At 42.4% G+C, this 26406-nt stretch overlaps 1 protein-coding gene across 7 annotated transcripts; it reads left to right on the forward strand.

Annotated features, from left to right (window-relative positions):
• The first annotated feature begins 8930 nt into the window (after nt 1–8930).
• LOC309696713 (serine/threonine-protein kinase SBK1) lies at nt 8931–25459 on the forward strand. 7 transcript variants are annotated; one of them, XM_082518064.1, is made up of 5 exons: nt 10327–10411; nt 11509–11633; nt 22796–22958; nt 23740–23942; nt 24770–25459. In XM_082518064.1, exons 2-5 carry the CDS (start codon nt 11514–11516, stop codon nt 25361–25363), a joined length of 1080 nt encoding a protein of 359 aa, XP_082374190.1. In that variant the 5' UTR covers nt 10327–10411; nt 11509–11513; the 3' UTR covers nt 25364–25459. The 7 variants fall into 7 exon arrangements, with proteins under 7 accessions (XP_082374194.1, XP_082374190.1, XP_082374191.1 ...); XM_082518065.1 differs by having other exon boundaries at nt 24812–25459; XM_082518068.1 differs by lacking the exons at nt 10327–10411; nt 11509–11633 and adding an exon at nt 8931–9092.
• The last annotated feature ends 947 nt before the right edge of the window (nt 25460–26406 follow it).

The following is a 26406-nucleotide window of genomic DNA, read 5'->3' on the forward strand; positions in this document are numbered from 1 at the left end:
GGCTGTTCCTTCTCCATCATGTCGGTGCATAGCAAAGAAAAAACATAAGCTGTTATCAGTGTCAGCAAACATTTCACCCTTTGTGTTAAATGAAATACACAAATTCATTTTTGCTCTGGGTGTCTGCGGCTGCTGGAAAACTGAGCTAAATTTGCACCTCTAGCTTGTCTACCTTGTGGGTTAAAATTCGGGTTGTAAGGCTGCCTAGATGTGGAGCCATTATTGCGTGCTTCTTGTGGTTGCCAGTTACCTTGACTGGAAGAGCTCCGCTGACGCCTAGTGGCAGGAACTTGTACTGCGTTCTGTGGTCGAGGCGCGTGTGCCCTGTTGGAAGCTGCAAATCGACACTCCCTAGACCAATGTCCTATCTTCCCACAGCAAAAAACACATATCTCTACTCTTATCTTTCCGTCCTCTGAAACTTCCTGGCTGTGCTGGAGCGGATGATCCTGCATACATTAGTTTCTCACTTTCCTCTGAGCCTTCAACATCAAAATTCAACATCATCTTAACACTTTTAGCTTTTGTGGTAGTAGGGAAAAGATCTGCACTAGCCTTCAGTTTTACTGACCTGTTTTCTGGCGATAATCGTTCGGGATAGGGTTCCGGAAATAAATTAGAATGCATTGAACTTACAGTTCTTAAGTTGTAAACAAAGTCAGTCACGTAAGTACTTCCGCATGTTCTGGATACGTAATCATGGAAGTCTTCACCGATTCGCGGACGTAGGTTACACGTCACCGGAAGTGGGAGTTGTACTGAGCCGTTATTTGTGATTTTATATTTTATTTGATTATTTTTTGGTTTTACAGGTAATTTCGATTTTTTATCGGACCTGTCTGTGGTCTTTGAATTATTCTGACCCATGTTCAGTGATTTCCAGAGGGGTTTACACGCTTGAAGGATTTATGTTAGTATTTTGCTGCGGCACAGCTGAGGTTACTTTAAATCTTATCGCTAGCTAGCAATTTTTGTTTGGGTGAGCAATTTCTCACTTAACGAGCAACTTCTCGCAATACAACAGGCAATCTCCTGTGTCTTTCTGCTTTTAATTTACTTTATTCGGGGACTAAGGAAGTCGTCAGTGTATCTCTCTGGATCACTAAGTGAAACTTCGTCAGCATATCCCGTTTCATTATAGATCAATCACTGAGAGAGGTATAATACAGTCCCATATAAATATTAAAGACGTGTATTTACCTTCATCAGCGGATCCCACTTCTGACACCAAATTGAAAGAAATCTCCGTCCCGGGTTTCTCCATGGATCGGGTTTCCTCCAAGGCGTGAGCACCGATAAGCAGAGTTCTGTATAAAATTAATTATTCAAAGTAAGCTCAGGTATGCCGTTCAGCAGGTTAGTTACAGCGCCGGGAGTAGCTTGGGAGAACAAAATGACACAGAAACTGCTTCAGGTTGCTCTTCCAAAATCAACTCAAAGGTTTATTCAGTATACAACAGTTTATATAGAGGAAAAAAAAGGTTCGTGTGTCAGCAGATTCTCAGTTCAAACCGGTACAGACCAAATAAGGAAACGTCTTCCTGACTTCTGAGCAAAGAAGTATCCTTTGTGTAGTTTATCAGTTCAGCTACAATTTATGATCATTCCAGCAAAATACACTCCTAGACATAGAATACAGAGTTCTTTCATTAGTGAATTCTGAAACAAACCACCTGGCCTTTAACAAGCTCTTTTCTAAAAGATAAGGAAGGGAGGATGGGAGTAAGGAAGTGATCTCTGTGGTGTTTTCGACCTTGAGGTACCATCCTGTGATTCTTACACATTAATTCTTGGGTCACAGAGAAAGAGAAAAACAACTAGTAAATGGGCCTTATTGAGTAACAGTTTTCCTATATAATATCACTATAAAACATTATCCTGTAAATGCTACCATGGTATCAAAATATCACAACACTAACATAAGACAAAGACTTTCACAATAAAACAGGAAACATGAATCAAGACTCAGAGACATGGACTCAACACAGAGACAGAAAATGAAACACGGAACTGAACTATACATGAAACCACCATTCCTAAAACATGGATAATAGAAACATGAAACTCTAATAATGATAATAATAATAATAAACATCACAACAAGAGAATGAGAAACAATCCAAAACACCAAGATAACTGAAACACAAAGTACCAGAGAAATAAAGAATAATCCATGATGCAAAAGTGAACCAAAACATAATAAACTCAAAATACTGGGTCCAACGGACCCAGAACCGTGACAGTACTCAAAGGGCTGGCTCCCGACAGCCCCAAACAAAAAAAGCACAAAGCACCAGGCCAGGGCGGGCGGAGGGGGTCCAGGACGGAGGGACAGAGACCAAACAAAAAAACAAGGAGCTCTAGAGTCCACGACGAGTTCAGGGGGCCGACCGTGCACACAGCAACGGTGGCGACGGACGAACAGTTCCGGAGGCCGACCGTGCACACGGCAACGGTGGCGACGGGCGAACAGGTCCGGAGGCCGACCGTGCACACGGCAACGGCGGCGACGGGCGAACAGGTCCGGAGGCCGACCACTTGGAAGGCAGTGGTCCGGAGGGCGGCCGCGATGCCAGCGGCGGCGACCAACCCTTTCCGGAGGCCGTCCTCGATAACTGAAACACAAAGTACCAGAGAAACAAAGAATAATCCATGATGCAAAAGTGAACCAAAACATAATAAACTCAAAATACTGGGTCCAACGGACCCAGAACCGTGACATTCACGGTCATACTTCACATGAAGACCAAGATAGTTCCAAAGGCCAGATCTGAATGAGTGTGGGGGAGGTTCAATTTGCCATGTTGCAACGAGCTGAGCTTCTGTCTCACTAGCTTGCCCTGCTGTCAGTGAATCTGCGTTTGACTACTCCGCCTAGGCTGCACTGTCGAGCGCAGATCCACTGAGCGCTCAACACAGACAGAATCGTCAGAAGAAAAGTTGATAAAATTAATTAAAAATTTTGTATTGTTCGATACATATGTGTACCGAACCAAAAGCACTGTATCGAACGGTTCAATATCGATACGAGTATCGTTCCACCCCTAGTGCTGAACCTGGCACCACTGATGTTTCTAGAGGTCTGATGCTGTGAATTTTTCAGCTGGAGCCTGAAGGGGTGCTACCTTTTGAGTCAGGAGAACAGCTGGAGTCAAGATAAAGGGGTCCCTCGGGTCTGATGAAACCGGGACAAGGGGTCTAGAGTTTATGATAGCAGCCACCTCTGCCATGAAGGTGACGAGAACCTCATGAGTGAGTTTAGTGGTCTTAAGCTGAAAAAACATAGAGTCCAATATTCTCCGTGCTAAACCTTTCATTCTCTCCCATGATCCGCCGAAATGGGAGGCATGAGGTGGGTTAAAAGTCCATTTACATCCATGTTCTTTTAAGAAGGTGTGCACAACTGTGTTGTCCAAGTTTGAAGGGATTTTCAGTTCTTTACATGCACTTACAAAATTGGTGCCTCGATCAGAGCGAACAGTTTTCACTGGTCCCCTCACGGCCAGGAATCGTCGGAATGCATTAATGAAGCTAGATGTATCAAGTGACTCTACCACTTCAATGTGAACTGCTCTAATACTCAAACAAGTGAATATGACAGCCCACCTTTTTTTCTGATTGACGCTTCCTCTTGTGCGTCGTGAAGACACAAACCATGGACCAAACACATCTAAGCCCACATTCGTGAACGGGGGATCTGTTGTGAGACGGTCTGGAGGGAGGTTTGACATTTTTTGTGTGCTCAAAGGGGCACGAAGTCTTGCAGGTAACGCAATGATGGATGATTGTGCTCACTTTTCTTTTACTGCCCACTATCCACCATCCTGCGGAGCGAACGGCTCCTTCTGTGAAAACTAATGCTGCGTCTGCTCGTGGTAGTGCGTTATGAGAAGAGCTGCAACATGGTGGTGGCCAGGAACTATGAGAGGGTTTTTCTCACCTTGGCTAATGTTTGAGTCTCTGATGCGACCACCTACTCTAAGGAGTCCTTCTTTATCCAGACAGGGGTCTAAGGTTTTGAGAGGACTGGTTTTGGGTAGTTTTTCATGTTTTTGCACACACTTGATTTCTTCAGCGTACACGCCTTGCTGTACTGCTCGAATGATAAGGTTCTGAGCTTGGTTTAACTCATCCACAGTAAGTCCTGTTTCACAGTAATGCCAGCCATTACAGTGATTGGCTTTGCTTGGTGGGGATTTGAAGTTGTGGATGACATGTATTAGTCTAGAAAGAGCACGTGCGAGGGATGTCCAGGTGGAAAACTTTGTGAATCTGCCCAGTTCTTTAGTTGAGGCTGTTGTTTTGAGTGCAGTTACCTGAGGTCTTACATCTGAGTCCATGCTGGGCTCTAGAAGGTCATAGGAGTCATTTAGAGAACTCTGAATCTGATGCAAAAGGTCAGGGCCAGTGAGCCAGTTACTAAGCGGCAGCTGGTATGCAGGTACTAGTGATGGGATTTCCGGCTCTTTTTAGAGAACCGGCTCTTTCGGCTCCGAACTGGCTCTTCAGGTTGTTTTGTTGCGTTAATTAATTTATTATTACCAATAATATAAAATTATGCACAAAAGGAATTACTAATGTAAAAAAAAGTGGTTTTATTTATATATGTTTATTAGGGGTGCAACAATATTCGTATCGATATTGAACCGTTCGATACAGTGCTTTCGGTTCGGTACGCATATGTATCAAACAATACAAAATTTGTAATTTATTTTATCAACTTTCCTTCTGACGATGCTGTCTGTGTTGAGCGCTCAGTGAATCTGCGTTCGCAGAAGGAAGAGCGCAGGGCAAGCTAGCGAGACAGAAGTTAAGCTCTCCTTGCAACATGGACCTCCCCCACCCTCATTCAGATCTGGCGTTTGGAATTATTTTGGTTTTCATGTGACGTATGACCCTGAAGGTAAGCGAGTCATGGACTAAAGTAAAACAGTATGTTGGATGTGCCATGCAATGCTCAATTACATGGGTGGGAACTAGTGTGTTAGCGCAGTTAGCTCGTTAACGTGTTGGCCGTCTAGCCCCATGCACGGGGCGATCGGCGGTAGCTCGTTAACGGAGATTTGCCGTGTTGTGGCTTTAAGGTCATTTCAACGAGATTAACCTGAAAGCACTAGTGGGAACACAGCGAATATGACTGCACATTTACGCCGACATCATCCTAGTGCAAAGACAAGTGGAAGCAGAAAAAAAACAAGCAAGCATGCTACTAACTTTAGCCGAGTCATTTAGACAGCTGTTAGCACATGATTCTCCTTATATGTTTAATATGCTGCTGAGAATATAGCCCAGAAGAAGCGGATAGTATAGCTTTTATTTTGGAAAGAGACATTTCTCTGTAATAAACTCTCTTTTCCAAAGATGAGTGATTCCTCAATCAGATACAGGGCTCGCAATATCGCTAGCCCGACGTTTTTCAGTCGGGCTACCAAAATCTATCTCTGCCCTGCCCGTCGGGCTATTGTAGGAAGGAAAAATATATGTCAATGCTTTTGCATTCTTTCAGAAATGTAGCTGGGTAATTATGTCATTGGCATCGGTGAGCCACTGTCAATATGTGACATATTGAAATCGCGTTTGAATTTGCGCTTGTTTTTTTGCTTTCACTTTGCAATCGCGCGAACTGTGTATAGAGAGCGACAGCACTGATCTGTGAGTGATGATAATTTGTGCACCAATTCCTGTGACATCGTCTTATTAATTGTTAGCTTACTATGCAAACATGACAAGTGAAATCTCCCGCAGCAAGCTTAAACATGTGAGAGGTTGATCGCGCAGAGAATCGCTGAGCTTATGTGAGTGCGTGTGTAAAAGCAGCAGGATATATATTTGACTACGATGACCTGGATGACTGAGAACCTTCACAGACAGATATATATTTTAGTTCTGCTGAGCCAAATAAGACAGGTCAGGGTGAAGAAGTGACAGCCAAAGAAAAGCTTACCACAGTTATGACAAATCAGACTATAAGGCAAAAAGAAAGTGCAGCTTTATGGTTTCAAATCAAATCAAATCAAATCACTTTTATTGTCACATCACATGTGCAGGTACATTGGTACAGCACATGTGGGTGAAATTCTTGTGTGCGAGCTTCACAAGCAACAGAGTTGTGCAAAATACAATAATGTAAACAAGCAAAATACAAGAATGGCTACATCTGAAACTAATAAATATATGTACAATATATAATAGTATATGCATTTCTGGATGTGTATACTAAATATTTTTCTACGTGTGTGTGTGTGTGTGTGTGTGTGTACACATATTTTACAAATTAAATAGAGTAAACAATAAATAAAATATATAAAATAAAATATACAGAGTGAGACATGTGCAAAACAGTGGCGTTACTGTACAGTATGGAGTGCATAATGTTAAAGTTCCAGTAGTGAAGGTGAGGTGTCTATGACGTGTTCAGCAGTCTGATGGCCTGATGGAAAAAGCTGTCTCTCAGTCTGCTGGTACGGGACCGGATGCTGCAGAACCTCCTTCCTGATGGAAGCAGTCTGAACAGTTTATGGCTGGGGTGACTGGAGTCCTTGATGATCCTCCCCGCTTTCCTCAGGCACCGCTTCCTGTAGATGTCTTGGAGGGAGGGAAGCTCACCTCCAATTATCCGTTCAGAGCACCGCACTACTCGCTGGAGAGCTTTGCAGTTGTAGGCGGTGCTGTTGCCATACCAGGTGGTGATGCATCCAGTGAGGATGCTCTCAATGGCACAGTGATAGAAGGTCCTGAGGATGCGGGGGCTCATGCCGAATCTTTTCAGTCTCCTGAGAAAGAAGAGGCGTTGCTGCGCCTTCTTCACTGTTTTGTTTGTGTGTACTGACCACGTAAGATCCTCAGCCAGATGTACACCAAGGAACCGGAAGCTGCTCACTCTCTCCACAGCAGCGCCGTTGATGGTGATGGGGGTGTGTACTTCTCTGCACCTCCGGAAGTCCACTATCAACTCCTTTGTCTTTGCGACGTTGAGGGTGAGATGGTTGTCTTGACACCAGTGGGTCAGGGCGCTGACCTCCTCCCTGTAAGCTGTCTCATCACTGTTGGTGATAAGACCCACCACTGTAGTGTCGTCCGCAAACTTCACAATGATGTTGGAGTTGTTAGTGGCCGTGCAGTCGTAGGTGTAGAGTGAGTACAGGAGAGGGCTCAGTACACACCCCTGTGGAGCACCAGTGTTCAGTGTGACGGGGGATGAGGTGATGCTGCCCAGTCTGACCACTTGGCGTCTGTCAGACAGGAAGCTAAGGATCCAGCTGCAGAGGGAGCTGCTCAGTCCTAGATCCTGCAGTTTCCTGTCCAGCTTCGAGGGAACGATGGTATTGAATGCTGAGCTGTAATCTACAAACAGCATTCTCACATACGTGTCTCTCTTCTCCAGGTGTGACAGGGCAGTATGTAGTGTCAGGGCTATGGCATCATCAGTGGACCTGTTGTGGCGGTATGCGAACTGTAGAGGGTCCAGTGAGTCGGGTAGTGCAGAGCAGATGAAGTCCCTGACCAGCTTCTCGAAGCATTTGCTTACGATGGGGGTCAGGGCTACAGGTCGCCAGTCGTTCAATGAGGAGATGGTGGAGGATTTGGGTACAGGGACGATGGTGGCCATTTTGAAGCAGGCTGGGACTACAGACAGAGAGAGGGAAAGGTTGAAGATGTGCGTGAACACTCCAGCCAGCTGAGCCGCGCATGACTTGAGGACGCGGCCGGGAATCCCGTCCGGACCAGTAGCTTTGCGTGCGTTCACCTTCCTGAAGCACCTCCGCACATCCTCCTCAGACACAGTGTGCGCACTGACGTCATCCGCGGTGCGCACACTGTCCGGTCTCATGGTGTTCGCTGTGTCGAATCTAGCGTAGAATACGTTTAGATCCTCACACAGAGAGGCCGTGGTCTGCGGTGTGCTGGTTTTCCCTCTAAAGTCTGTGATCGTGTTTAGTCCCTGCCACATACTCCGAGGGTTGTCAAACTGTTGTTCCACCCTGTCCCTGTACTCACGTTTGGCTGCTTTGATCGTCTTCCGGAGTTGGTAATGTGCGTGTTTGTAGTCCGATGTGTTCGCGGAGGCAAAGGCGGTGCTCCGTGCCGCGCGAACATCTCCGTTAATCCAGGGTTTTTGATTTGGGAAGGATTTAACTGTTCTGGATGGGACGACATCTTCCACGCATTTCCTGATAAAGCCGCAGACTGAGTCTGTGTATTCATCAATGTCCCTAGCAGCCACGTGAAACATTTCCCAGTCCGCGTGATCAAAACAGTCCCGCAGCGCAGACTCCGATTGGTCCGTCCAACAGTGCACCGCCCTCCGGGTTGGAGCTTCCTGTTTCAGCTTCTGCCTGTAGGCGGGCAGGAGCAGGATGGAGCGGTGATCTGATTGGCCAAATGGGGCGTGGGGGAGGGCTTTGTACGCATCCCGGAAAGAGGTGTAGCAGTGGTCGAGTAGCCGATCTCCACGAGTGTTAAAATGGATGTGTTAGTGGAGTTTGGGTGAGACTTTCTTCAGGTTTCCCTTATTAAAGTCTCCGGCTGTGATAAACGCTGCCTCTGGGTGTGCGGTTTCCTCGCTGCTGATCGCGCTGTACAGTTCCCTGAGTGCTCGGTCAGTGTCGGCTTGTGGGGGAATGTAAACAGCCGTAATAATCACTGCTGTAAATTCCCTCGGTAGCCAGAATGGCCGGCACTTAATCATCAGGTACTCCAGGTCCGGTGAGCAGAAGGATTTTACCGGGTGCACGTTCGCATAATCACACCAGCTGTTGTTGATCATGAAACATACACCACCGCCTCTGCTTTTCCCAGTAAGATCCTGTGACCTGTCCGCGCGATGCACGGAGAACCCCGATAGTTGTATTGCGGAGTCCGGTACCTTGTCCGATAGCCAGGTTTCTGTGAGGCAGATCACGCAGCAGTCCCGCATCTCTTCCGTGCCCGAAGCTCGCACAGCTTGTTCTCCAGAGACTGCACATTAGCCAGTAATAAACTGGGTAACGGTGGTCTGTTAGTGCGCCGTCTCAGTCGAACCAGAACGCCAGATCTTCTCCCTCTGCGTCGGCGTTTGCGGCCTCCAGGGCCAGAGAACAAAGGCGTCTCAGGTGAGATGAATGGGGGGTCTGCAAACGGAGCGTCCGTGTTGCAAAATTTGAACTCCGGAAAGTTATAAGAAAGACCGTCTTTTATGTCCAGTAAGGTTTGTCGGTCGTACACAAGGAGACATGTGCTACTCGCGAAAAAATGAAGGAAAAGTAAAATTAAACACAGAAAAAAGCTGTTGCTTGGGGGAGCTCGCGACAAGGCTGCCATACTCGGCGCCATCTTTGGCGTTTCATGGCCAAAATAATTTCTGTGGCTGCAATATGACGAGCTAAATAACCAGGGCTGCACATAAGTGGTCCGCAGGTGCGCATTCGCTGTCAAAATAAAAAACACGCACAAGGGTTAGGGTTAAATTTAAAAACTGTACTTTTGAGTTAAAATATATATTTATAATTTTAATAAATGACAAATTAAAAAGGCATGAACATTTTTTTTGTATCGAAAAAATATCGAACCGTGACACCAAAGTATCGAACCGAACCGTGAATTTTGTGTATCGTTGCACCCCTAATGTTTATATATAAATATATAGGGTGGCCCCTAGAGACAAAACACGTACAAACTCCAAAACACATTTCTAGCGTTAACTGAACTTCAAAACAGAGCTACCTACATCACTTAAATTACACAATTGAAAGCATATGTGTATTATTTGTGTATTTATACACAAGCACTCATATATATTCAAAAATTTTTAAAAAAAAGTTCATTTACCTGTTACTACCACACACCAAATCCGGTCGTTGGTACTTGCTGGCTAGGTAACAAACGCTTAACACTGCGCCTAGCATCCTGGAGCACTTCTGTTGCGTTTTGTACGTGTTTTGGAGTTTTTACGTGCTTCAGGGTTCATACGTGTTTTGAAGTTTGTACGTGCTGCTTTGTCTCTAGGGGCCACCGTAAATACAGTTTTATTTATTCACTCCACATAAAATGTAATAAATAAATCATATAATACTGTCATGCACCGCGGCGCGCGTACACAAAAGGATCAGGACCATGGGAGGCTGCAATAGAAAGGGGAGATGATTACTAGGGAGCCGGGAAGCGGGGAAAACACATCAGGACTGAGTTAGAGTAGGGGGCTTACGATAGAACGGGACCGTGGGAGCTCGGGAGGGAAGTGTGGCAGTCCGTGAGCAGGAAGTCTGAAGGGGATAGCGAATGGGCCAGATGATGCACCGAGTGATCCAGTTGAGCCGGAGGACAGGCAGGTGGCAGACGCCGAGTCGAAACCTGGACACAAGTAGGCGGATTAAACACAGTTCCAACCAGAAGTGAATGCACGCTTTCGTGGAAGTCTAGTTACCACTGTGAGGTGACTAACGGACTGGCGTGGAGCATCCGTCAGCGCCGGGTTAAGTAGATCTTCATGTAATCACCGCGATGGAGAGCAGGTGTGCCGGTGATGGCCCAGCCCGGGGGTGTGGCTACCCGAGCATCACGCATTCCACAGACACAGGACCACGGACCATGACAAATACAAAAACCAACTAGTCACATTTCAACTTTTAACTATTTAAATTTTCAGCTTTTTCCTTTTAAACAAATTTAAAATGAAGCAACACAAAACACTGCAAGCCACTACACAATTAAATATAAATTAAAATATGAAAACAAAAAGAACATGCATATTCTCTGTCATATAGATCTGCATGAATAAACCTGAATCCTTTATCATCCGCAACTGAAAATAGTTGTGGATTATTACTATACCTTTCTAATGTGATGTTGTTGTCCCTGGCTCTCTTTCTCTCTCTCTCCGTCCTGCTCTGTTCCTGTGCTAATGCAAGTGTAACTACCGACTCTCCCCCCTCTGCCCAGCGCAAAGCACAAGGCTTGCATGCGGAGTGAAGCGGAAAAAAAGAGCGAGAGAGAGGGTGAGAGAAAGAAAAAAAAAAAACCCCACGGCTCACAATAAGGAGCCGGCTCACGTCGTTCACGTCAAAGCTCCGGCTCTAAGAGCCATTTTGTTCGCGACCGACACATCACTAGCAGGAACAGAACGAGTGGTGTGATCTGCAGGGTTCTGACTGCTAGCTACATAGTGCCACTGGCATGGCTGAGAAGATCTGCGGATCCTAGTCACACGATTACTGACATAGACATAAAATCTTCTAGACTCGTTGTAGATGTAACCTAGGACTACTTTACTGTCTGTGTAGAAGGTAGTGTGAGCTAGTTTATAGTCAAGTTCATCTGAGATAAGATCTGCGAGCTCAACCGCTAAAACGGCAGCACTAAGCTCTAATCTTGGAATAGTCTGATCTGGGCGTTGTGCTAGCTAGCCTTACCCATTACGAAGCCTACTTGACTGTGTCCTTCTGCATCTGCCACTTTTAAGTAGGCCACTGCAGCTATGGCTTTGGTAGATGCGTCTGAAAAAACACAACTCTTTTTTCACGGCTGTTGAAGGGGAAATGTCTGTGTATGCTCTGGGAATGGTCATGTTAGGCAGGTCTTTGAGTGAGTCTTTCCACTGTGTCCAGGACTCTTCCATTTCGGGAGGCAGTGGAGCATCCCAGTCCCCATTTTCAGCTGTAAGTTCACGTAGAATTGATTTTCCCTGTATGGTGACTGGTGCTACAAAGCCCAGCGGATCATAGAGGCTGTTTATTGTTGATAGAACACCTTGTCTAATAAAGGGCTTTGACTCAGACCTAGGCTACGCTGCATGGGCACTGAATCAGCTTCAAAGTCTAGGTTTTTTAGATTTTTGGCATGATCTTGAGTCGGGAATGCCTCTAGTACTTCCTTTCTGTTTGCTGCTACTTTATGCAGTCTTAAATTTGAGTTTGCAAGTGCATCTCGGGTTCTTTGGAGTAGAGATATGGCCTTTTTAAGGTAGAGATTTTAGTCCGTCATCAACGTAGAAGTCGCGCATGACAAACTGCTTCACATCTGCATCGCAGTCTGGTTCGACGCGTAGGCCAGACTGGTGCAGGCCATATATGGCCACTGCTGGCGATGGGCTGTTTCCAAAGACGTGGACCGTCATTCTATACTCCACAATTTCTTTGGAAATGTCATTGTCGCGGAATCACAAGAAGCGTAAGTAATTCCTGTCTTGCTCTCGCACGTTGAAACAGTAGAACATCTGTTCGATGTCTGCTGTGAAGGCAACGGCTTCTTTTCTGAAGCGTATTAGGACCCCAAGCAATGAGTTATTAAAATCTGGTCCTGTTAACAGAACATCATTCAGGGATACGCCTTCATACTTGGCGCTGCTGTCGAAGACGACCCTGATCTGCGTGGGTTTACGGGGATGGTAGACACCAAATAGTGGCAGATACCAACATTCCTCGTCCTCTTTTCAATCTTTTCAATCTCTGCATGTTTGAATGAATATTTTGTCCATGAAAGTGATGAAATGTTCCTTCATCTCTTTTTTCTTTTCAAAGGTGCGAAGAAGAGACATTAGGCAATTCAGGGCCTGTGGTTATCTGTATCTTTTGTTAGTCCTTCCTCCATTATTTTTAAGAAGGCATTGTCCTGGATGGAAGGTGAGATGTAGTTGTCGTTTCTGGTTTGTTTGAACACATTACATCCTAAATGATCAGGTTCACAAGCATTGTCTGCCAGCTGGGAGCTGAAGTTGAGTGGAACTTGTATCCCACAATGTTTCTCTTTTACGTTGAAAACATGAGGACATGGCTCGAACGCTGTGGGACGTCCCCTTTCAGTTGCATTTGTGAACAGAGTCCTTACTGCAGGAGTTTTGTGGACGTCACCTAAACACACGTTTCCTACTATGACCCATCCTAGGTCCAATTTTTGAGCATAGGGTGCGTTGTTAGGGCCACTTATCTGTTTGCGGACTTTGTGAACTCTAATGATATCCCGTCCAAGAAGCATTAGTATGGGGGCGTTAGAGTCCAAGGCAGGAATGAGGTGAGCCACTGACTTTAGATGGCTGTGGTGTCTAGCTGCACTGGGTGTGGGGATCTCGTCTCTGTCATTTGGGATATTTTTGCACTCAATTAGGCTAGGCAGTGGGATGTGGACTGAACCATCTAAAGCTGCCACTACATAACCTGTAGCTCTTCTACCCATTGTCTCTTTGGTACCTGCATATGTCTTAAGCGAGTAAGGGGAACTAGGGCCGCAGTCATTAAACAACTCGAAGAACTCAGGACGTACTAGTGATCTATTACTTACTTTGTTCATCATGGATGGCATAAAGCCTTACTACTTGATGTGGGTGGCCTGCTGGGTAGACATTAACGAGACAGATTTTAGAACATGAACTGCCTGCTTCATTCACACCACAAACCTGAGTGCATTTAGAAGTTATCTCCTCTGATTCAATGGTGTCAGGCTCCCTGCCACCATTGAATCTGCTGCCGGTTCGGTTTCTTTTAGCCAGGGAGCTGGTCCTGGGTGGACAGCCATGAAGTGCTTCTCATCGTTGCACTCAGAACACTGTACCTTGGCTTTACAGTTCTTTGCTATGTGTGAAGATGAGGTACAGCATCTGAAGCAAAAGTCGTTTTCTTTTAAGAACGTTTTCCTATCTAACAGTGTTTTCATGCGAAATGCTCTGGACACTGAGAGAGGATGGGCTTTCTTGTGAATTGGACAAAGCTTTTCACCATCTACAGTTTTGTTTGGGGACCTGTGTGTCTGAACTAGTGCGAGAGATGACATCAGTTTTGGGCACAGAAATCTGTTTTTGTCTGTTTGCCTTTTAGTGATAACTTTTAGTGATAATAGAACACAGATATTAGCAGTGGCTCATTGGTCAAAGTAGCCATTCATTTTAGTTTAATCCTTGCATCTCTTCCTTCATTCTTATGTTCCTGCATCTATTTTCCTACCACGTTAATTTCAGCTTCCTCCATCTCTTTCTCACTTCTCCACAGTTGGTACTAGCAGCAGCATCCTGTGACTGTGACCTGGTTACTAGTTGTTGCAGGTACTACTGTTCATGGTGCAACAGCCCCGACAGCTAACATGTCGGTTAATTTGACACATTTTGCTGTATATATTTTTAGTTTCTTTCTATTGTTTTGTCTCAGCTTCTCAGCTCTATCTTTTCGCCACTTCTTCCACACCAAACGTTTCCTACACAGTGCACAAGTGCACAGTAAAGGTAGGGGAGGGGCTGGTAGCATTAGCAGATTTGATTGGACAATCCAGTGTCAATAATGAAAATTACTGAATGGGCTGCTGGTGCACAGCGGCCATTCAAGCTGGCCTGTCGGCCCAAAAGTGCATCAGCCCACTGGGAAAATTCCCAGTATGCCAGATTACCAATCGAGACCTGTTAATGAGGCATGTACAATTTTGGTAAAATTTCCTTTTTAACACTATACTTCAAAGAGTTAGACAGACAGTTAACCATCCAATTACACAATAAATAGAATGTATGAACAAAGCACTACCACTCCCACCCACTATAAAAGCCAAAGCACTGTGGATATGACTGGTGCTATCTTGGGCTGCTGATTTGCAGCCACCATTTGTGCAATGAGGACAAATTTGTTTCAATTTCCATTGACATCCATCCATGAAATAAAATGGATGGATGGATGAAGCCTATCCTAGGTGTTTAGGGCGAGAAGTAGGGCACACCAGTTTCCCATCTATTATAGACTGGAGACTGAATTGCCAGTTAACCTACCAATACATGTTGTTGAACTGTGGGATGAAGCTGGAGTGTCTGGAGAGAACTGAGGCAAGCATGGGGAGACCATGCAAGCTCCACACAGAAACATTGCACCACTGCTCTGTGCTGCTTGTTATATAATTTGTATGTTTTGAAAAACAGTATAAGTAGTATTTCTTGAATGATCATTCTGGCAGGTGTAATGTTCAGGACTTAAAAGCAGCAGCTGGAAATGTTAAAGCTGCATTTAAAAACGTGTTTGTGGATGTTCTTAATGTCTTGTGTAGTTGTGTGTCTCTGTGTGTGGGTGTATGTGCATGTTTGTGATCTAAAGAGAGCGATAAACAACTGTGATACAACACGAACCATCTGTCACCAAGAGTTGGACTGCAGAGTTGCAGTTTCTCACGCCTAAAAGTCCTACGCCCAAAGTCATTGCTGTTTATTAGTGAATCTCTTCTTCCACAGCAGGTGCTTACCAAACATGTCTGTACTTTAATGTATGTTATATGCAGTGTGTGTGAAACCACCATGCATGCACAGAAAGGCTAAGCCACAAAAGAAAGTCTAAACTAGCCAAATGACGAAAACATCATGTACGCACGCAAAGTCGTGCATGCAGGAAGATTGTAGTCACAGCCACACATTACTGGCCAAGCCACAGTTGAGAACAGCTGTGAGATTTGGTCTGCGATAAGAGTGACACATTTGGGAGTGATGACACATTAATGTAATTTTACACAGGGATAAATTTCTAGATTGTAACACTGAGGCCTTGTACTAAATGTCACTGGTAGTCTGTTTGGCTATTGTTCAGAACAGCTATGTAGGATATGCAAAACACCTGACATTTATTTATATACCAGAGGACCAACTCTGACCTAAAAGTGACAATAGATTTAAGGAAGAAATTTATTTTTATTCAATTCAGTTCAACTTTATTTATATAGCGCCAAATCACAACAAAAGTTGCCTCAAGGCGCTTCATAGATACAGAGAAAAACCCAACAATCATATGACCCTCTGTGAGCAAGCACTTTGGCGACAGTGGGAAGGAAAAACTCCCTTTTAACAGGAAGAAACCTCCGGCAGAACCAGGCTCAGGGAGGGGCGGGGCCATCTGCTGCGACCGGTTGGGGTGAGAGAAGGAAGACAGGATAAAAGACATGCTGTGGAAGAGAGACAGAGATTAATAACAGATATGATTCAATGCAGAGAGGTCTATTAATACATAGTGAGTGAGAAAGGTGACTGGAAAGGAAAAACTCAATGCATCATGGGAATCCCCGGCAGCCTACGTCTATTGCAGCATAACTAAGGGAGGATTCAGGGTCACCTGGTCCAGCCCTAACTATATGCTTTAGCAAAAAGGAAAGTTTTAAGCCTAATCTTGAAAGTAGAGATAGTGTCTGTCTCCTGAATCCAAACTGGAAGTTGGTTCCACAGAAAAGAGGCCTGAAAACTGAAGGCTCTCCCTCCCATTCTACTTTTAAATACTCTAGGAACAACAAGTAGGCCTGCAGAGCGAGAGCGAAGTGCTCTAATAGGGTGATATGGTACTACAAGGTCATTAAGATAAGATGGGGCCTGATTATTTAAGACCTTGTATGTGAGGAGCAGGATTTTGAATTCAATTCTGGATTTAACAGGAAGCCAATGAAGGGAAGCCAAAACAGGAGAAATATGCTCTCTCTTTCTAGTCCCTGTCAGTACTCTTGCTGCAGCATTTTGGATTAGCTGAAGGCTTTTCAGTGAGTTTTTTGGACATCCTGATAATAATGAATTACAGTAGTCCAGCCTGGAAGTAATAAATGCATGAACTAGTTTTTCAGTGTCACTCTGAGACATTTTAAAAAATGTCACTCATTTAAAAAACACAGTTTTTGCAGGGTTTTCAAAGTTACAATATAGATCAAATTACTGATTCATTAAAGCTTCTCTAAATTATATTTGCCTCAGAATATTTGGAAGCTCTTGAACCCACAGAGAGTTATCAGAAATATCCATTTCTGTAGCTACCTTCAGGTTTATGATGATATTATTACTGCATTGGTTCTGGCAAGGTAGAGAAGTGAAATGTCACTCATGATACTGATGAGCCCTTTATTGTGTGTCTTTCTGTCTATCTTCACTGCTCCACTATCCAATAAAGGAAATAATGCTCAAAAAGTAATGAAAAAAAATAACAAATGTTCTAATAACACTGATTTGGGTTTAACATCTTCAACTTCAACAAGTTTTCAACTTAGGTCCATATATGTTTAGACTCTGACAGTTTTTTGTTTTTTTACCTGTTAACTGATACATATTCCAGTTATAGTTATATAATGGAATGAAGCAAATAAAAGACCTGAAATTGATTTGAGGTGTGGTGTCTGCAATATGCAATTTGCAGTTTAGAAGATTTTGCCGTGAACAGACAAAATGCTGTCAAATTGCTGGTGAAATTAGCCATACTTAAGCTGTGAAAACCCATTGCTACAATAAATAAATTGCTACAATATTGGATGTCCATGAGAGACAAAAAAGCCTGCACACTGCTGGAAAAAACATTCTTTGAACAGAGACCCAGATCAACCTCTACCAGAATGATAGAAAGAAAAATGTATGGCGATGGTGTGGAACAGCTAATGATCCAAAGAATATCACATCATCTGTAAAATATGGCAGAGACAGTGTGATGGCTTCGACACGCATGACTTAGTAATGATGTGTTTATTGATGATGTGACACAAGGCAGAAGCAGCCGAATGAATCCTCAGGTGTTCAGAGACATACTGTCTGGCAATCAAAATACAGTCAGATGGGGTACCGCTTCATAATACAGATAGACAATGACCCAAAACATAAAGCCAAAGCAACCCAGGAATTTATTAAAGCAAAGCAGTGGAATATAAAGCATGCATTTCACTTGTTTAAGACTAAACTTCAGACAGAAAGTCCCACAAACAAACAGCAGAGCATTAAGAAGAAGGAAACCCAGCATCTGGTGATGTCCATGAGTTCAAGAATTAAGGCTGTCATTGCCAACAAAGAGATTTTAACTAAGTATTAGAAATGAATTTTTTTTCCAGTTAATTTCTCCAATTACTTCTGACCCCCTGAAATGAAGGGGTTGTGTTAAAATTCTTTAGTTCCTCACATTTTTATGCATTCTAATTGTTCAACCCACTGAATTAAAGCTGAAAGTCTGCACCTCAACTGCATCTGAGTTGTTTCATTTAAAATTCATTGTGGTAATGTACAGAACAAACATTTTTAAAAAAAGTTGTCTCTGTCCAAATATTTATGGAGCTAATTGTATTTATATCACAAAAACAGTCAACTCAACATACTTTATACTGTAAGGTAAAGATCATACAATGATAACCAACATCAGGAACCTTCACTGCCAATGATGTCTGGGAGCTCACAGGATTAAATAAGGGTACTTTCAGGCCTACAGTCTTTCGTCCCTTTAAATCAAACTCTGGTTTGTTTTCCCTATTGGTGTAGTTTGTTTGTGCAGATGTATACACAGTAATCACACTCGGAAGCAATTTGGTTCACTTGGAGTTTACTTGGATTTTTCCTATGTGTGAAATGAAACCTTTCAAAGGGAGAAGCTGATGAGTTTAAAAGTTTATAAACTTATCGGCTGATTTGGACAGACTTGCTGCTGCAAGCTGTTCTTCACTGTTAATGGAGTGAAAGAGTTCACCCACTTCAAGGCTGGGTTGTTAAGCAAAAGCCAGTCATATCCCAGACCTGCTCTCAGTTCTGGAATCACAAGGCTGAAAGTGATCTTGTATGAAGTCATGTGTGACTGTGCAACATGGCAAATAAACAGAATTCTCCAAATGTCCATGTGTTCCTAAAAGATTTTCACTGACTTTAGAGAACTGTGGGCTATATGAATTTTTCCTGCAGTTTATTTGGTAATGATAGTGGTGGCATAATTTTTACCTGCTGGTAAAACATATATTTTGTTGAAAGTCTCTGTAATATTACTGGCATCTGTGCTACTGGCATCCATGTGATGATTGCTAAAGGCTACATCTTTATTAGAAATAATTACAAACTGTGAAAGGAATATTGAGAAGTGAGACTCCTCTGCTCTGTAATTTAATTCTTGTGAGTACACGAGGGCATCAAAGACGGGATAGGAAGCTGTAATATGGATTCAGTCTGGCGCCGTGAAGACTACTGCGCACCATCCTGGGATGAAAAAGATCCCAGAAATGACATGACTCCATGTCAGTGGTGACAGCGTAACATGATGATCATAAACTTCAAACATGCTCCACTACATAACTTTAATCACTGATGGCAGCGTGACTGAGGACGTTGCTATGATGTTCGCTGACTACTGCCAAACATAGCAGGATATTTTTGGAATCCACAGAAGTGAAAAAATAGATACACTATATATAGTTTCATCAGGTCCACATACTTACAAAAACAACAAAACAAAAAAACCCTGTAAAACTTTGTGTGACAGGGTAAATGACACAAGCTTGCACAAGTACTTTGTAAAACAAGTAAGATGGAAAAGTGCTAAATACTACGTTCAGTTACCATTCCTCCTGTCCTGGTGTGAACCGCTTGAATCGGTTAGTAGTGAGTGACACCTCATTATCCCACCATAGCCCTGCAGAGACCAACACGCCAATGTATCTGTTTCTTTGTGTTGTTAGTTCTGTTTGCATGGATGCTCTGTGCCCTCAGATTAAGTGTTCATGACACGGGGCAACAAACACATACACACACAGTCACAGAGACACAGGTGCAGCAAAACCACCACAGACACATCACTGGGTTGTAGATGACAGCCTGGAGGATTTGTTTGTTCAAGTGCCACAGCTTGAGTGCATTCATGGCTCACAATGGTAAACCTCCCACCGGGCTGGTGCTGTCTTCCCCTTAAAGACCCACTTCCACGTGAAAGTTTCAACAACATGCATCCAAGGCTACGCTTATTTCAAACATATATCAACGCATTTATTATTAAAATAAAAATCCTTTATAATCATAATTATCAGCTCTGCTTTGACGAGTAGGCTCTGCACACAGAACAGATGATTAACAGGCTATTTTATGCCCATATAAAATTTAATAAACATGAAAAACCTGTCAGTTATTGTAAACTGATTAAATTTAAGAAAACAAACAAAAACAAAAGAAAAGAAAGAAAAGCTGCATATTTGCACACCAAATCAAGGAATCGCGTAGACAAACAGGTAGTTCTTTGGGGTTGTATTAGTGTGTAATGCCCAGAATAGCACACTAACAATGTTTGTTTGTTTTTTTTAAAAAGAAAGAAAAGAAAAGAAACAACTGAGAGGTTTCCTCAATTTTGACCGTTCAACTATTGTAGATGTTTGCAAATAAGCAGAGTCTACACCAAATATTCACAATTTGGTCAGCTAAGTCTAAAAATGGAGGATTAAAAAAAATGCATACCAACCCTGGCACATTGAGCACAGACAGGTAAAATGTGAGGCATGCCGGTTATGAGCCGGCCTTTTCTACCAGAAAGTATTCACTGTTTAATACCAAAGCAATGCATAAATAAAAATTTTATCCTTTTGATGACGATAGATGGAAAATTAGAGGATCACTAAAATCCAAATCATCTGATAGCTTTACAGGTGCTTGACACGATCACACTAGATGAAGGCATGTGTTGACCAAAATTAGTACTTTCTAAAAACCATCAATGTGTTCATTACATTTCAGGTGCAAATTCATCTAGCAAGAAAAATTGTGGAGCAGACAGCCAACAAAATAAAAACATAGGCCATTCCACCAGAACTGTCCAGGACAGGAGTGTTTTATTTGACATTAGGAACACACGTGATGACTTTGCAAAGTATTAGTTTGAATTCACATGTCTGACTTCATATCATGGCAGCCAGTTACCCCCTATTGCAGGACACAATGTTTATATCCCTAAAAATATAGAGTTACAATACAGTTAAAGCAACATTCAGCTCTAGTCAAAGGAGCTTGCAAAGAAAAGCGTCTGGACTTCTTTAAGACTTCTTTAAGTTAAAGAAGTCTTAAAGAAGTCCAGACGCTTTTCTTTGCAAGCTCCTTTGACTACGATGACCTGGATGACTGAGAACCTTCACAGACAACATTCAGCTCTAGTTATTTCCTGTAGTACAGAAGGAAAAATCTCATTATAGTTATGCTACTGTAAAAACAAACCCTGTATGGCAACATTCATTAGACATGCACAGTAAAATAACATGCAACTCGAGAGCGAACTGCTTTCTCTCTTCCAAATACAGATCACTGAGTCCAATCTGCAATGTAATCAGAGTATCATAACCATGTGTCATATGATATATTTACTTGGACACCTCAGCCTCATTTGTAAAGTGGTAACAAATCCCAGTCAAAAGGTCAGTGTAGCAATACCACACTAAAAATACTTAAATAAAAGTCCATTCATTTCAGTTTCCTCGATACAGTTACAGTCAGTGAAGATAAACTTTAGATATTGTTATCATTCTTGTATAGTTCAACCTGTAATAAGTTACTTTCTAAAGCACTTACAACTGTCAGTGAGTTTAATATGTTTAAGAAGAATATTTTCATCTAAACTACACTGGTGAAGTATGAAGCAGGCAAAAACTGGTAGATATAAAAGTACTAGTATCCACAACTTGCTACATTCCTCCATTAAAACTAGATTTGGGTGAAATGTTTTATGTGCTTCAGAGTAACTGGGAAAGAATAAAAAATAATATTATTTCCAGGTTATTTCCATACTTATATTTATGATGATTTTAATTCAACCACAAAGAAACATGTTTCTGCATGGGGTTTGTCAAAAGGCTAAAGTCACTGTTTGTGTGTGTGTGTTTGGGGCGAGGATGTGTGTGTGTGTATGTGTGTGTGTGTGACAGAGCCACAAATATTGAAACTGTAATTTCATTTGCTTTTTCCATTAAAAGAAGGATTGAGTAAGGTTTATGAAAATGTGTTTAAATTTGTGTTTTTCATAGATTTATACTACATGCACATGTGCAGTTGGTTTTAGTGTGATCGTGTATGTGTGTTTACGTGGGCGTGCCCTCCCCAGTGGCAGTTTGTAATCAGCTGTCAAAGTGGGCACTGACCCCATCGCAGCATTTGAAAGCTGCATGCTGGGAAACGAAAAGCTTTCAAGTCCACTCGTGCAGCAGCAGCAGTGAAAGTGAAGGACAGGCAGCACAGACATTTAACCTGCACTTGTTCAGGATATTGATTAGCTGCATTTTGTCAGTTGTAAGAATGGTGGTTTAAGCCTATGCATTTTTTGTGTCTGTTTGGATTGCCATTTTTTAAACTCCAGTGACTTTATCAAGAACAGTAAAGAGCAAAGGTAAGATTTTATTATGGTTAATATGATAATCATGGCTAAAGATGGCAAACCACTGACAAAACAGGTACTAAAAAAATCTGCAATCCCATTTTTTGTTTTCGGCGAAAAATGTAAATGTCATTCAAAAGTTTTACTCATGCATAGCAAGTATAACAATGTGTGTGATTTAAAAAATAAATAAATAACAACCATCTGACTGGATTGGTAGATGTTCTTGATCAAAAAATACCCTAATAGTATGAATGATAGTATAAATTTTATTTGACACTGGAAATTAAAGTTTTTCAGAAACAAAAGAGCCATTTCTTGAAAAAACTGCACTCTTACTTCACCTGAAATCGTAGATTTGGTTTTTCTTGCAGAATATTGTGCTGGCGTCTCAAACCTCAGGTTAAAAATTTCAGCTCTGGCTTTTGATTTAACCATGGATAAAGATTCAGAGTCAAACTTTTGTTTAATATGCTCATTTATGTTCTTAACTTGGGATTTAAATCAGTATTTTTATCTTTTCAAACTTTAACAAAATCTTAACATAGTTAATATTTTTAAAGTATTTAATGGCTGTGCACACACCCTATGTGGCTCTATCACATCAGCTCTGACCAAAATTTCGATGGCATGCAACAAGCTGCTTGCACAAACAAGGGATTGAGTTTTTTTGATTGTTTGTTTTTTCGTGGGAGAGCAATTTTAAATTTGAAAAAGCACTTGCTTTGTTTTTGCTTTATGTTTGGCTAAAGATGATTGAGCTGGGCCTCCCTGATGGCAACCTGATTGATGAGTTGATGGAGCTGACAGCACAGAGCCTCAGTCACCTGGAAATCCAAGAACACTTCAACGTCATCAAAGAGATCGGACGAGGGAAATATGGGAAAGTGCTCCTGGTTACACATCGCTTTAGAGGTATGACTGCACTTATTCTTCTTAAAGAAGAGTATAACCGGTTTCCTTCTATGTGTTATAAAAATCTTTTGTTTCCCAGGAGAAATCAGTTACAGAATTTACCTTCTTTAATGTTAGGAGTTTTAAAATTTCTTAATACATGGCAGAAAATTGTTTTTTATTTGCACTTAGCTGTTGTATTATCACAAAAGGATGCAATATATGATGACATATAATGTTTCTGAAAAGTATATATTCAACAGACTTAAGACCAAAAACACGTAGTCATTTATAGTCTACCAAAAGTCACCAAAGTTGTTCTTTTTGTCATGCCAGACATCTCTGTGGGTTGAAATAAAATAAAAGCTACTGAGAGAGAGAATGCTTTAGTGAAGAAACCTCAGGTTAAAAATTTGGGAAAACTGCTACTTGAAGAAAACATAAGGTGTATGATGTCTTCTGATTCTGTGCAAATCTTGAAACCTGAATGACCCAGTGCAATTGAGTCAAATCAAAGCGGAGCAATAAAGGTGTCAGTGGAGACAAAGTAGACAGCCTGAATGCATAGCATGGGGTTGCAAAGGGTGGCTGGCTTGAGGCCTGGAGGTTCTCAATTTGGAAACAGCTAGCGTGTATGGGGGTGACCCATACACGCTAGCCTACGTTTTGGAAATACTCTGTTGTTGTGTCTTAAATAATTATCATATTCAACTGTCATCAGTTTGATTTATCTGTTTAACAAAGTAACACAAACATGTGTATGAACTGGGATACTAATTACAAAAACATGAATGATCTGCAGGGACTCCCATGGCATTGAAAGTGATGCCCAAAACTTCAACTAAGCTGCAGGGCTTTCTGCGAGAGTACTGCATCTCCTTGCACCTGTCCTGCCACCCCTGCATTGTGGGTCTTTTTGGCATCGCCTTCCAGTCTAATGAGCATTACTGCTTTGCCCAGGAGCTGATCATTGGAAGGGACCTTTTTGCTGTCATTCAACCAAAAGTGAGTCAAACAATTGCAAAATAAGACTACAACTAGAGCCATAATAGTGGGTTTGTAAGATTGTAATGTAATGTAAGCATTTACTTGAATTTACTGTCACATGTGCACCATCTGACTTTAGCGTGTTAAGACGTCAACTGTGAATTGAACTACAGAGTGCAGTTGAATTTGATGGCAATATTATTAGTTTTGCAGGTATTTTGTCGTAAGCCAACATATTGGCTCAGTGGTTAGCAGTGTTGCCTCAGGAGAAAAGGGCCCTGCATTTGACGGGTTTATGTGTGTTTCCTGTGTTTCTGTGTGTTTTCTAAAGATGTTTGAGTCCCTCTGCAGGGACAGAGTTGATACAATAATGTACTTAAGATGTATCTTCTGGCCACCAAAGGAATGTAAAGGAAAATGTATCTCACTGTATCTCAAAAAAAAAAAACCAGTCAATCAAAATGAAAATCAGTAGATTTCTGCTGTTGGCCCTGGAAATCTGGGGACGACCCCTTCAGCGCTGTCCATAAGCCATGGCTGTATTCAAATCTTCCTAAGATAAACTTGGGACATTTTACAACATTAAGAGGCAGACCCATCAAATATACAGAATTAAAAGATTCTAACGGACCGGGTTAATTTGAACTTAGGCTGACTGAATTAAACCTTTCACAACCAATATGAATGGTTTTCCAAATTTCTTGAACTCACGTTCATCAGAAGAAAACATTTAGATGTTTAATGTTTGGTGAAAGAAATGATGAGCACTAGAAATATATTAAAAACGACTGTATCCAGCTTCTATATTAGGGTCACAAGCCCATCTCCAATTTCATTTGTTCTAGGTGGGTATCCCAGAATCCTCAGTAAAACGCTGTGTCCTTCAGATCGCCAGTGCTTTGGAGTTCATCCACACCCATGGCTTGGTCCACCGTGATGTGAAGCCTGAAAATATTCTTCTGCTGGACAATCTCTGCTGCCAGGTGAAGCTGGCGGACTTTGGACTTGCCCAGAAGAGAGGAACCCTGATACGTTTTATCACAGGAATCCTTCCCTATATGGCCCCTGAACTTTGTTCTGTAGCTCTGCCCGAGGGCCAGAAAGAGGTGACTGCTCCACCTCTGAGTGTGGAGCCAAGTCTGGATACCTGGGCATTTGGCGTGGTTATCTTCTGCATCCTCACAGGCTACTTCCCCTGGGAACGCTGTGTGGACTCGGATGACTTCTACGAAGAGTTTGCAGATTGGTGGAGAATGGAAAATCGATCTAACGCTGAGGAGGACATCCCTCCTTTGTGGAAAAGGTTCACTCCAGTAGCCATGGAGATGTTTGGTAAACTCCTGGCTCTGGATGCAGGAAAAAGGTGTTCAGTGGGAGATGTGAGAGCATATGTGGAGAAGGACTGGCTGAAGAAGGTACCGGGTAATGATCAGCAGTAAAAGTCGGGGGAAAAGGGAAAAAAGAAAGCAGCATTTCTCTGGATTTTGTAGCTCCTTATTGCTTAAAAACAATAAAAATATATGATGTAGCTCAAAGCCAGCGTGTGGTTTGCAGTGATCTTTAATATCATTCTGATGCCTTTGTCCTTGTGTAAAAGCATCCTAAGACTAGCAAATGTCTTGTCTTACTGACCATTCAAAATATCCATCTCACATTTGAACTGAAAATCATCAATAAAACTACCAGGAACATCGTTAGACTGTGGAAGGAAACTAAAGAAACCCACCAGATATGGAGGTAAAGGACTCTGTGAATCCAGAACTTTCTTGCTGTGAGGAAGCAGCACCATCTTGCTGCTAGTACGCAAAACAGACAAAAAATAAAACGGGAGTTTTCTGCATGTATTTGTTGCATTTAACTAATAAAAAAATTATATAGTAACAGTAAATTGGTGCGTGGTGATTGGCAGAGGTGCCTCAGGAGAAGATGGCCCTGTGTTTTGAGTTTGCATGTTCTCCCTGTGCTTCTCTGGGCTTTCCTCAAGTCTTTGAGGTTCCTGATTCATGTTGCCTATCTTGGTTCAGGCTACTTTTACTAAAGAAATTTAAGTTAAATAAAAGTTAACAATACAACCTAATTATTTTTAAGGTAATGTCTTTTTTGTATATGGGATGATACAGACTGTATGTTAAAATACGTGTACCTTATGGTACATACTAGTGGTGCAACGGATCAAGGTTGATTCGTAATCTGAACTGATCCCACTCCACAGGTCGGCATGCACGTGATCAGAAGATTCGAAAAAGAAGAAAAAAAAGTATGTGTAGGGTGCGCGTGGTGGATCTGTCAAGCGATAGTTATGGCCAGCTTAGCGGTCCAAGTGGCGGAGCAGAGGAATTTGCGGTATTTAGGTCCAAGTGGCGGAGCAGAGGAGTTTGCGGTATTTAGGTCCAAGTGGCGGAGCAGAGGAGTTTGCGGTATTTAGGCAGCCCTTTGCTGCCCAATCTGACCAGGCTAAAGCTATTACAAAAGCTATTACAAA

Source organism: Aulonocara stuartgranti, assembly GCF_965226115.1.
Source record: "Aulonocara stuartgranti genome assembly, chromosome: 20".
Taxonomy (NCBI): domain Eukaryota; kingdom Metazoa; phylum Chordata; class Actinopteri; order Cichliformes; family Cichlidae; genus Aulonocara; species Aulonocara stuartgranti.

Coding starts and splice junctions, on each gene's coding strand:
- LOC309696713 (XM_082518064.1), top strand. CDS start 11,514: ATGTCTGTGTATGCTCTGGGAATGGTCATGTTAGGCAGGTCTTTGAGT. Junction 11,634..22,795: donor CCCAGTCCCCATTTTCAGCT/GTAAGTTCACGT, acceptor GTTTGGCTAAAG/ATGATTGAGCTGGGCCTCCC. Junction 22,959..23,739: donor GGTTACACATCGCTTTAGAG/GTATGACTGCAC, acceptor AATGATCTGCAG/GGACTCCCATGGCATTGAAA.